Below are 12,660 nucleotides of genomic sequence, written 5' to 3' on the forward strand. Positions count from 1 at the left end.
AAGTAAGGGACCATCTGAGATCATAGGCCCACAGAGAAGCTTTGCCAAGGACTACCTGGTGGCCACTATGACCTCAACTTTACTAAGAAGCCCACATTGCAACTCTCGGGGAAATTCTGACCTCCGTACCTTAGTGTTTCAAATGATCCAGACATAAACCTCAGGACTTCGGGGAAATGAGACATCACCTGTAACAGGAGCCAGAGCCATTTTCAAAGATTATCAGGTACAACTCTATCATGGGCAGGAGAGCAGAGGGCCAGCGAGTGAGACACAGGTCACAGCACCTTTATTTACCCCCATACACACAGATGTGACATGAGACACCCGGAGTTACAGAACGGCCTTCCACAACCCTCAGACTCCATGGGGGCCACGGGCATGGCCTCTGCCTGGACACCGACTGAGAATGGTGTGGAGGAGGAAAGCTCTGCCTTTCATGAAGGGCCACTCTCCAGCAGGCTTTCATGCCTGACACAGGAGAGGGCACCTGGTACAGACCCTTTCCCTGAGAATGTATCACTCGCTAACACCGTCCCAGAGGATGGAACCCAGGCTGCAACTGTAAGATTGATCCTGTCATGACATGTGACCCTATAGCATTATCATTCACAAGGTGTAAACAAAGTCTGGTACATTTATTTATGTGAACCTAGACATAGTCACAGGGCTTGCTGGACACATAGCTATGCCCACTTTAGACCAGATTTAAAAAAACAAAACAAAACTCCTGAACACTTCCTACCAATTAACAATGGTTTATGTATGCAGGGCACCTGGAGTGTGGAGATGCCTTTGTTTTGCTATCCAGTTGCTATATGCAGAATAGCTGTAACTATGCTAAAACAACCTTTTTGTCTCAATGACTGGTGAGACTGTGTGTCCCAGACACTTGGGGAGAAAGGCTGGTTTTATCTGAGTTCCTGCTTACAACAGCAGGAAGCAGACGCCTCTGTATATTTAAGCACACAGAGGCGCAGGAGAGACTGTACAACCTAAGCTCTGTCTTTCAACAGGATCTGACGACCTGGCTGTAGGCACACAAATACATCTTTAAAAAATAAAAATGTGATTTCAAAGGCCTTTCTTTCAGTGGGAAGAGAATAGAAGTCAACCGCTAGTGATGTCTGCTTGAGCCCAGTGCTCATCTGGGCTGAGCTCAGGCATCTCTGAGGCTGTAAAGGCAGAGGAATTGTGGTTGGATTTTTTTAAAAAACAGTGTAGAACTATGAACTGCCCACAGCTTCCAGGAATAGTTTTATTTGGAGAACAAAAGCTGTATTTTAGAAAACAGTTCACCCCTAGGCCGAATGAAACAGTTCATTTCATTAGGGTACTGTGTACAAAGTAGTTAATTATACACATAAATAAGATAAAAACAGCTGTCATAAATTAAAACGTCCACGAATTCCCAGCGTGCCATCTGCCAAGAGGTGGGACTGGCCTGTGTGGGTGTGGAGAGGGTGTGGCCAGGTGACCGTAGACCTGCAGACCTGTCCTCCAGTGTCACCTCCTCCTTATGCTCCAAATGTGAAACACAAGCTCCAGCCTCATCCTCAAAGCTTGCTCTCTGGAATGAGGTATTGAGAAAGTGGCATCTTGTCTGACATCAGGCTGACTGCAACTTGCCTTGTCCACTGCTGGTTAGTAGCCATCTCTGCAGGATGGCTGCCCACATATGAATACATCCAGGGAACATGGGACCAAGGACAAAGTAAGGCAAGTTCATCTTTAAGTTCTTCTTTTGTATGACATTAAAATCTGATGAGAGTGAGACCAAACTCTCTCCTCACCTCGCCTCTCCGTGTCCCTGGCTGGGCTGTGGACCTATGATGGCAGCCTGGCCTGTTGCCACTGGGACAGCACAGGTCTGTGCTAGCCATGCTCCCCTCAGAGCTGGGTGTGGCCAGTTTAAATCCACTGTCATGATGACCTCTTCTGCCCTCACCGCCACAGGAAAGCACCTCTCAGGTTTCTTAAGTCACTAGCTACGCTTCTCTCCTGTAGAGCTGAACCTCTCCATTTCATAGGAAATTGGTCTTTAGATACAGCCACCTTTGGAATTAAGGCTTACACAGAAAGAAGACATGGGTTCACTCCCCATCCTTCACTCAGGGTGTGGCTACGCTGCACCGTGACACATGTGTAGATGGCAGAGTCCTGAGATAGCTCTGGAGGAGCACTGGGATTCAAGCGTGAGGGCTCACTTTGCACACAACTGTGTGGGGCCTCTCGAAAGGCATCTGTGCACAACTGGACAGGGACCAACACCCTACAGTGCAAACGACTTTATCATATTAAAATAATAGAAATCAATACGCCACAAGAGGGCCATAATACATAACGTGGTTATGAAATAAAACAGACTGTTTATAAAAATCAATCAATAGATGTTCCCAAGATGTCTTTTGTGCCTGAGCTGGGGGCCTCAAGATACTTCCTACAGGAGGCCTCGGGCCACAGCTCTGTGATATATGAACTGAGACTTCAGAAGAAGAGTTACTTAACTTCTCCCTGCTTGAGAATCCAGGAGCAAGGATAAACCTGGGTTTGCGTCTGCATTGCCTGAGAAGGCTAGCCATGTTTCAGTATCTCACTGGAGTGCTAAAGAAAACAGAGCAAGTCTCCCTGGTCCTTGGGATATCATTCCTGCTTTTAGGATCCTGCTACCTGTGTCCCTGAGCCCCATGACAATTATAGACCTCTGAGGGTGACACTTATGGTCTGGCCAGGCTGTACCACCTTGGGGGAACACGTGGTAGAAGCACCTGCTTGCCAAAAGCGGACAGGTAACTCTGTGATGCTAACCTCTGTGATCTTGACATGCGGACACCCTCCCTGTTTGGTATCCAGCAAACACCTCAAGACCTCAGAGCCCCCGCCGGCTGCAGCTCAGCCGGTTCTGCAGCCACAGATCAGTAGCTATACATCTGCTGCTGCTCATTCTGGACCTGGGGTTGCACCGCCTGCTGCGGGGCTGCAGGGGCCTGTGGCGGCTGCAGTACATCTGTCTGGGGCACAGCTCGCCAGGTGAGTGGGTGCTGCTCACTGAGCTGGTTCCCCAAGGGTGTGATGGAGTTTACCAGGGTGGTGAGGTTGATAAAGTGAGCCACTGACTGAGGGTTTGTGGCTTCTGGCTGTGGGTGGATCTGGACATCATTTTGACGGTTGTGCAACATGGCGGAGCCACTGACAGTGTCAAAGGTCACAGTCAGGATGGAGTTATCTAGTTGTAGCTGGCGTTCAGGGTTGGTAAGATGTCCAACAGCCACTGGCTGTAAATTGGTAAACTGAGTTCCAGCTGCAGTGGTGATGGGGGTCACGGTGATGTTGGTTAGGCCAACAGAGCTTGATGGAGCAGTCACATTGGGGTCCCCTAGGGTCACCACCACCTGTAAGAGTCACATGGAGAAAGAAATAATGAATTGCTTCTACAAGAAGGAGAGAGAACCTCCCACAGCACCCACAATCTGTGCTAAAGTTGCATGCTCAGGCCAAGGAGCAAGGCCTCCGCTGGGGAAAGCAGAGCCCAGTGTCCTTGGGGAATTACACCAGTGGAAGAGAGGAAGGAAATATGGATAATCCTCAGGGGTAATGCAGGAATGGAAAATCAAGCAAACATCAAACGGATGAATCATGCTTAGAGCTGGGGAAGACAGTAAAGTGCTCACCACTGATTCAAGAGGCCCTGAATATGCTATCCCCAATTTCTTACTCACTCTGTGTCTTGTGTGTGTGTGCGCGCGCGCACACACACACACACAGAAGCATGTGCCCCAGAGAGCAAATATGAAAAGGAGGAAGCCAACCCTTTCTTTTCATCCACCCCCTGATTTGCCTGTCTCAATGGCAGCCACAGCTGCAGCTTCCTCATACCTAGTGCTGAAAGGCAGATAGATGCATGCAGGTTTACTGCAGAATCATCATCTCCAAAAATGAGACACGCTTACAGACATGGGGTTTCAAAGTCAAGTGATATAGACTAAGCAAAGAAGAGACTGCCCAGAGAAGCCAGCTCAGTGGCTGGCAGCTGTCCAGGTTCTTCTTGGCAGGGCTGTTAGGGCACCCAATTGGGAATGGTATTATTTCAGTGTTTCATTGTGTCACACTGTTATTAAAAATGACATGTGTGATCTGGAGGTCATGCTTGGCATGGTTTGCATGAGGGTGAGAGTTGGAACCCCTGTGGACACACCCCTGTGGACACATAATAGGACTCAAGTCCAGAGGAGCTTCCCCTGCAGAGGCAGCTGTCACCGGATAGAAACAAAGGCATCAACCAACCTGCTGGATGCTCTGTACGGCAGAGTTTGTCTCGTCACCCACACTGCCTGTGAACTCTGGCTCCTTCTCGGGGTATTCGCTGAAGGTGGTGTCCTCAGGCACTGCGGCCCCTGCCTCTTCCTCTGGCTTCTGCTTTCTCTTGTGGCTGCGTTTGGCAGCCTTTCCATGCTTACCTTCTGCCAGTTCCTCCTGCTCTAGGCCCAGTGCAGGCTGTGAGGAGATTGGTGTCAGAACCCACCAGGGCAGTGGGTCGCATCTGGATGGGGGCCAGGGCAGCGTGTACTGCCTTAGACACAGTCACAGGGCATCAAGCTGTCATAGGACGTGGCTTTGTGTTCACAGAGAAACATCTTGAAAGGAGAACTATTTCCCTCCTGGGGAACTCAGATCAAGGGAAGTCCTTGTGAGCCACCACCCACAGCAGGAACACTGGATGTAAATGTTTGACTAAAACTCTGCAGACTTTTTCTGCTGCTTTCTGTGCAGCCTTATTCCTTTGCTTACACAGCTCTGAGAGTGCTGGCAAGATGGCCTGTGACCAGCATAGCTGGAGGGCAGGGGCAGGGTGGTCCTACTCTGTCTTCCTTAGGGTAGACAGACCCACCAGCAGCTGGCCAAAGTATGGTGTTGGAGAAACTTTCTTTCCCACCATCACCTATGAACTGTCAGGCACATAAATGGCTCACAGCAGGGCTAGGTGTGGATTCTAACCCATTCATTCCGTAAGCCATGGACACCTGAACTCATGAGGCACCCATTAGCACAAATCAAAGCACTCGGGTACAGACTTAAACACTGACAGTGTAATACTCTCTTTATGATTAAAAATAAAATTGTCATAAAAATACTGAGTATATCCAAGCATTATGGTACACATCTGGGATTTTAGTACTTGAGTAGTAAAGGCAGGAGGACTAGGAGTTCATGGCTAGCCTTGGCTACATAGCAGGCTCAAGATCAACCTGAATAGCATGAGATCCTGCTTCAAAAAAAAAAGTATTGAGTAAAATTTCCTTTAAAATCTAGGTTTGGCCAGGTGTGGTGGTGTACACTTCTAATTCCAGCCCTGGGGAGGCAGAGGCAGGAGGAACTCAGTGGGCTTCAAAGCCAATGTGGTCTATATATTGTTCTAGGCTAGCCAAGCACACACAGTGAGGCCCCTGTCTAAAAAGAAAAGAAAATTCTAGGTTTGCCTAATATGGTTAAGTTTAATAATCATAATAAAATTCCTAAAAATGATCAATTTTAAAACAATTTTTAGGTTTGTTTTATGTGTTCTTTTTTCTTTTTTTCAGAGTTGAGGACTGAACCCAGGGCCTTGCACTTGCTAAGTAAGCACTCACAACTGAGCTAAATTCCCAACCCGTTTGTTTCATGTGAGTGTTGCTTGCATATACGTACGTGTGCCACGTATATGCACCATGTATGTGCCTTTGTGCCCACAGATGTCTGAAGAATAGTGCTGGAGTCCTAGAACTAGAGTTACGAATAACTGAGCCATCGTGCAGTTGCTGGAACTGAGCCTAGTCCTTTGAAAGAGCAACAAGTGTTCCTAGGCACTGAGCCATTTCTCCTGCCCCCCAAACTTCCTGTTTTCCTAAGATGCATGCACTGAACATCTGAACATCTGAATTCATAGCCACGACAACAAACCAAGATATATTCTCTTAAGGCTCTGGGAAGGAGGACAATCGAATCCCAGTGAGCCTATGCTGCTGTACGTCATGGTCAAGGGGGTCGGTGTGTCTGGGGCCTGCTCCTATTTGAGGCCTGTTCCTTCAGGGTCCACTTGGTAAGTTGAGTTCTGCTCCCCTCACACTCCAGCCCTGCAGATGTGTGTGCTTACCTGGACAATGCCGATGGAGGATGCATCGATGGTGGTGGTCTCGGGGAGGTGGTCCAGATCGTCAATCCGAACAGCGAGGACCTGCAAGGGGCAGAAAACAGCAGGGTAGGGTTGTTGTGCCACCCAATGGCTGCCCTGATGATGCAGGAGGAGTCCAAACTCGCTGTGCAAGGTCCACTGCTATAGGAGACTGGCTGCCGACAAACTCACCCCTGCTTCTGACTGCCAGGCTCAGGACTGACTGAAACTATTTCTAGAATGCTCTCTAGGGCATCCCCAGCCCTGTCCTCTGACCCCCATGCAGTGTTATCTGACCTGGTGGGGACAACTTCCTCCTTCTATGGCCTCCATGACATGTGCTGTCTGTCAGTGGGTGTACCCTATGTCACCACAGGGAGCTGAGTGAGCTAAGACAGAGCAAGAAGCTTGTCCTACAAGGAATCTCTAAAAGGTGGCTTCTATGGGCCAAACACTATACTCTTCACATAATACACGCAGCTACATGCATGCCAGCTTTGTGACAAAGTGAGGGCCTAGTCCTACCTTTCCTTTATTAACCCTGATCAAGAGGGTGCTTAGCATGCGACACTCACACCGTGACCTCTCCCATGAGCCACACGGCCTCCCAACAACCCCGCTGTCCTGTCAATGGTGAACAATACTCTGGTCAGCTGCTTACACTCACTACTTATGTCCTAAGTGGGAACTAAGTCCTATGTAAGGCAACAGACACAGCACAGGAAAGAAAATGAATACCCAGGGAGGCATATGAAAGGTGAGCTGCCAAAGAAACCAGGGGTAGGGAAACTGCAAGGCTGAGGGGAAGACTGCACATCTGACCTCACGCCAACAGCCCTTCTATCTGGTGCTCAGCAGAAGAGAGCAAAAGTGTAACTTTATCTGGCTTCGTTGTGAAACGAAGGTGGTTGGGCTGGGGCCAAGTTGACTGAGTGCTTTCCTAGCGTGCATGAAGCCCTGGGCTCAAGGCTCAGCACCACATGAAACTGGGTGGTAAGGTGCACGTCTGCAATCCCAGCACTTGGGGAATTGGAAGTAAGAGGATCAGAAGCTCAAAGTCATCCTCATATACATAGTGCGTTCTAGGCTGGTCTGGGCTGCACAAGCTCCTGTCTCAGGAAAACAATGACATGATTCAGGGACGTTGAGATTGGGGCTGTACCTTAGGCTCACACTGCACCAGGACAGAGGTGTCTCAAGCAGAGCAGGCACCCCCAGCCCACGGCAGGGCCAGGACATGCTGTGGAGATTTGGGAGTGGGTCCCCACCAGGCTAACCTCGGGGTGCTTGCGCCGCATGTGTCTGCTCATGGAGGCCCGGGTGGACACCTTGGTGCCACACAGCTGGCAGCTCTGTGCTTCCACCTTGTCATGGGTGAGCTGTACGTGTTTCTGAAGCATGTACTCCGTGACGTACTTCTTGTCACACACGGAACAAGTCCACTGCTTGCCTACTTCTCACACACGTAAATGGGGTAGAAAAGAGAAATGCCAGTTGACAGAGAGCTACTAATGCTTCACTCATCTTCCAAGCCAAGCATCTACCATAACGTCTCTTCCTCTCGAGAGAGCCATCACCTGGGCAGACCAGCAGGATTCCCCTGGCCCAAGACTAGCAGCAACAACTGCTCATGGTCCTTGAAGAATGGACACTGGAAAGGCACAATGGGACTTAGAGGCCAAGAAGCGGCATTAAACCTCGACAGTCCTATTCTGCCAGTGTTTATGAAATAGAGCAGGTGTTCTCATCTCTGCAAACTTGCACAGTCTGGACCAGCCTTGAGACTCAAGTTACCTGTGTGGATGAGCTTGTGTGTCTCCATTGTATTCCTCTCACTGAATGTCTTCCCACATAACTCACACATGAAGTCTTTAATTCCTGCAGGAAAAATCATGTTCGATATCACAAGCTTAGTGAGTTTTTGGTGTAAGTATACACAGAGGATATCTCAGTCTCTTCATGCTTCGGGATTTATAGTACTTCAGGGTAATGGTAAATTGTCAAAAAATCAGTATTTCAAAATTTACCCAGAAAACTGTTGGCCTCATATTAGGCCTTTATTCATATTTTTTAAAATGATGAGATTTGTGAAGGCCTGAAAACATAGATGTAGAGAGGAGAATCCAAGGTGAAGACAGCAACAATTTCTCTAAGCAGGGTAATTTACCTATACCTCTACTTAGCCTCAAAAAGCCTTGGGTAGCTTCTGAGACACACAGTAAGAGACTAAACATCAACAGAAAGCCAGGACCCAAGGCAGGAGCGGGAACGTCTCCATGACAGACAGCAGAGCTTCTGTGGACACATGAAGAACCAGGGACTTTTCACTACTGACCAGCACACCTCCGAGACAAGCATGATCAAGCAGAATCATCCCAGGATGCAAGGACAACTCAATCTATGCAAATTGACAAATGTGCTATGATCCATCAACAGGACGAAGGCCCAAAAAAATCTCACGATCATCTCTCAGTCAATGCAGAAGAAGTATGTGATAAAATCAAATGTCCTTTCAAAATAAAACACTGATAGAGCAGGTGCAGAAGGGTCATACCGCAGCACGAGGTTATGCATGGCAAATCCACAGCCAGCATTGGACCAAAAGGGAGACAGTGAAGTAGGCTCTACTACAGTCTGAAAGGAGACAGGGTATTGGTTCCCATGCTTGTCTGCCAAGACAGCACCTCAGGTTTTAGCACAGCGATTACGCAAGAAAGAAACAAAAAACAAAAATGCAGGAAGAGTGGAAATCAAATTGTCCCACATGTACACAGCATGTCTCCATGTGGGAAAGCCTGAAGACGCCCTAAGATCTTCTGAACTGATAATGAGGAGAATTACGCAACACGAAAAGACAGCACACGAATGTACACGCAAAGAATTGAAGGTAAAGACGTGGCCCTGTGGGCTGAGTGCTCATCTGCGTCACAAAGCTCCTGGGTCTGATCCTGTGCACTGCACAAACCAGGGGCAGCAGTGCACACCTCAGACAGCAGAGACAGGGGATCAATAGTTCCAGATCATCTTTAGTTACAGAAGGAGTTCAAGGCCAACCTCTTGAAATAAAAATTATACATCAATAATGCATATCTGCTGGGGAAGAAATCACAAAAACATACATCATCTGCATCTATAAAGATATTACGAAGCCGGTCATTTTGTACAGTAAATACACATAAGATAAAAAAGAAAATTCCTGAGAGTCAGGGAAATTCAGGCTGGACACTTAGTGAATTCTGTTAAAGAGAAGAATACCGTATTCAGGACAGGGACTCTGTGCTCAAGTCTTCAGACACACCAGAGCGTGACAAAGGCATGGAGTCTCTCATCGCACACACACAAACTACTGGGGAAAGAGACAAAGACACTAGGGCTAGTGAACCAGCACATCCCTCAAAGTCACAAGATCCCTCCAGGTAACAGTAAACTTAAAGCAGTTAGGAGCCCAGCCCGAGGCTGCAGCCCGGCCTTCCAGCAGAGAGAGCGTGTGCCTCCCGTGCACCGAGGTAGCTGAAGCCTGGGGAGCAGGCTGTAAAGCGTGATGCCACCACCGCTTCAGACTACAAAACACAAGCCACTTTTATTTAAAAGGAAGTCTTTTCATTAAAGTATACTCTATTTTTTTTGTTTTTTGATTTTTTGAGACAAGGTTTCTCTCTGTGGTCTTGGTTGTCCTGAAATGCACTCACCCTGTAGACCAGGCTGACCTCAAACTCACAGAGATCTGCCTGTCTCTGCCTCCTGCGTGCTGGGATTAACAGTTTGCACCACCACCTTGTGCCTTAAACTGCATTTTAAATTAAAACTCATGAAAGCAATTACACAATAGCTACAAAGAAACAAATACCTAGGATATCATGAAATCAGTGAAATGTTCCTCCAGTGACAATTGTAAGCATGACAAAAACCACTGCGGCACCAAACACTGCAGAGGTGCTTCACGCTCACAGACTGCAGCACCAAACACTGCAGAGGTGCTTCACGCTCACAGACTGCGGCACCAAACACTGCAGAGGTGCTTCACGCTCATAGACTGCGGCACCAAACACTGCAGAGGCGCTTCACGCTCATAGACTGCGAGAATGAATACTGTCAAAATGTTCACTCGACCCAGGGATTTACACCAAAGACTTCTTTACAGAATCAGAAAAACAATCCCGAAGTTTGAATGAAAGCCTGGCAGAAATTACAGAAATGACCTGGAACGAAACAGAAAGAGCTGCAGGTACCAGTTCCTTTGTTTGAAGACACTATAGGGTCCTAAGTACAAAACCATGATGGTTCTAGCATTAGAAACAAGCACACGAATCTACGAAATAGACCACAAGACTAAGCCATGCATGTAGAGCCAAGTGGCTCTCAACAACTCCGCCAGGAAAAATGGATGACCACCTGCAGAAGCTGCAAACTTGACTCTAACCTCTTTAAAGATTTATTTATTTAATTATATGTGAGTACACTGTCACTGTCTTCAGACACCCCAGAATGGCATTGGATCCCATTACAGATGGTTGTGAGCCACCATGTGGTTGCTGGGATTTGAACTCAGGACCTCTGGAAGAGCAGTCAGTGCTCTTAACCACTGAGCCATCTCTCCAGCCCCGACTCTAACCTCTTTAAAAAAACCAACTCAGAATGGATCAAAGACTAAATATAATACCTAAAAGAGAACTTAGGAGAAACATTTCAAGACATCGGTACAACAATGCTATCTGAGATGAGCCCTAAAGCCCAGGAAACAAAAGCAAAACTGTACATCACACCATGAAACTTCTCCAGAGCAAAGGAAACAGCTCAGAGTGAGGAGACAATGGACAGAGTGAGAAAACACATTTGACATATGACAACAGTCATATGTCAACAGTTCATATGAACAAGCCAACATTTTAGAAACAAGCAATCCGAGCTAAAAACCAGAAGTTATTATAATAGACAGATATAGGAAAAATACTATCATCAGCTACCAAGGACATGAAAACCACCACTCCAATGAGGAGCCAGCTCACCGTAGTTAGAACGGCTATTATTAAAATAAAAACATGCCAGGGGTGGGGGTGGGGGTGTGGTGGCACTCAGGAGGCGGGGGCAGGGGCAGGGGCAGAGGCAGGGGCAGAGGGGCAGAGGAGGCGGAGGCGGAGGCGGAGGCGGAGGGGCAGAGGGAGAGGCGGAGGCGGAGGCAGGAGAGGCAGGGGAGGAGGCAGAGGCGGAAGCAGGGGAGGCAGGGGAGGAGGCAGACTGATCTCTGTGAGTGGGAGGCCAGCCTGGTCTCCAGAGTGGGTTTCAGGACAGCCTGGGCTACAGAGTGGGAGTGGGGAGAGAAACACTAAAAAGATATGGAAATAAAGATGTCACAACTAGTGATGATGGGATAGGTGTGTGATCCTTTGCAGAAACGGAGTGCCCCAGTGTGGCTACGATTTCCTGGGGTCCAGCCAGAGACCTTCGGCAAACCTTTAAAAGCATGCCTGGCGCAGACGTTTACAATGGGGTTCTACTTGTATACAGGGTCACAGTGCTCATGAAGTAAGGGAGCTCCGAGGTGCACAGTCTCATCCCACAACAGCCAGCACAGTAAGCAAGCCTGGGCTAGGAACAGAGAGAGAAAGCCCAGAGGAAAGCGCTGTATCACTACTAGCTCTGGGGCCATGTGGTTTTGAAGAGTTGGGACACCTGTATGCCGTTTGTAGTGCTTGAGCATGTTGACCTTCTGTGCAAACTTGCGGTGACATTCCTTGCACTCATACTCCTTGATGCCTTTGTGCAGCTTCATATGGTGGCGTAGTGCATGCTTGGTCTTCATACCTGCAGGGAGCAGATCAGTATGAGCGCCACACTCCCCAGAGCTTGACCCAGGGCATTTGCCTCTCGTTCCACTCCCCTGAAGCACCCGTCTGAACCCAGTGGGCACAATATCCACAGACACAGAGTAGGCAGGGGACAAATAGGCTGTGGCCTTATCTCAGAGAGTCCTATTCCACCAAACGCAGAGTCCACAACGTTGCCACTTGTGCTGACAACAGCACCTGAAGTGATGTAGGAAGTCTATCTTGATGACATAAATGAGGACACTAGACCTACATTTAAAAAAAAAAGCCACTCTATTTTTAGCTGGGCAGTGGTAGTTATGCCTTTAATCCCAGCACTCAGAAGGCAAAGGCAGTTGGATCTCTGAGTTTGAACCCAGCCTGACCTAAAGAGTAAATTCTAGTATAGCCAAGACTACACAGAGAATCCCTGTCTTGAAAGTGTGTGTGTGTGCGTGTGTGTGTGTGTGTGTGTGTGTGTACACGTGCATACATGTACGTGCACACTATCAAGGTCGGAGAGCAATTCTCCAGTCAGTTCTTGCGACCCTGCAGGGTTCGGGGATCAGTCATTATACCTGTGTCGGAGCACCTTTACCCACCAAGCCATCTTGCCAGACAGAAAAATTTAACTTATTGCAGCCAATCTTAGGCACTGAAACAACTCAAAATCACACTGACTTCAGGCTGATGATGAGGAACGGGTGA

The 12,660-nt window shown here is 48.2% G+C and overlaps 1 protein-coding gene across 22 annotated transcripts in view; it reads right to left on the reverse strand.

Annotated features, from left to right (window-relative positions):
- Positions 1–267: 267 nt before the first annotated feature.
- Prdm15 (PR/SET domain 15) overlaps positions 268–12,660 on the reverse strand; it is a 57,632-nt gene continuing 45,239 nt past the window's right edge. For 20 of the 22 annotated variants that reach the window (XM_087576359.1, XM_087576358.1, XM_087576356.1 and 17 more), the window contains 6 exons: positions 11,819–11,950; positions 7,943–8,026; positions 7,426–7,601; positions 6,131–6,211; positions 4,285–4,494; positions 268–3,392 (listed from right to left, as the gene is read on the reverse strand). In XM_087576359.1, coding sequence (XP_087432485.1) covers positions 2,916–3,392; positions 4,285–4,494; positions 6,131–6,211; positions 7,426–7,601; positions 7,943–8,026; positions 11,819–11,950 — 1,160 coding nt within the window. In that variant the 3' untranslated portion in view covers positions 268–2,915. The remainder of the gene's footprint in view (positions 3,393–4,284; positions 4,495–6,130; positions 6,212–7,425; positions 7,602–7,942; positions 8,027–11,818; positions 11,951–12,660) is intronic. The other 2 variants (XR_015632786.1, XR_015632785.1) reach the window with 1 other exon arrangement.

The sequence above is a fragment of the Rattus norvegicus genome, chromosome 11 (genome assembly GCF_021556685.1).
Source record: "Rattus norvegicus strain SHRSP/BbbUtx chromosome 11, alternate assembly SHRSP_T2T, whole genome shotgun sequence".
NCBI classification, from domain to species: domain Eukaryota; kingdom Metazoa; phylum Chordata; class Mammalia; order Rodentia; family Muridae; genus Rattus; species Rattus norvegicus.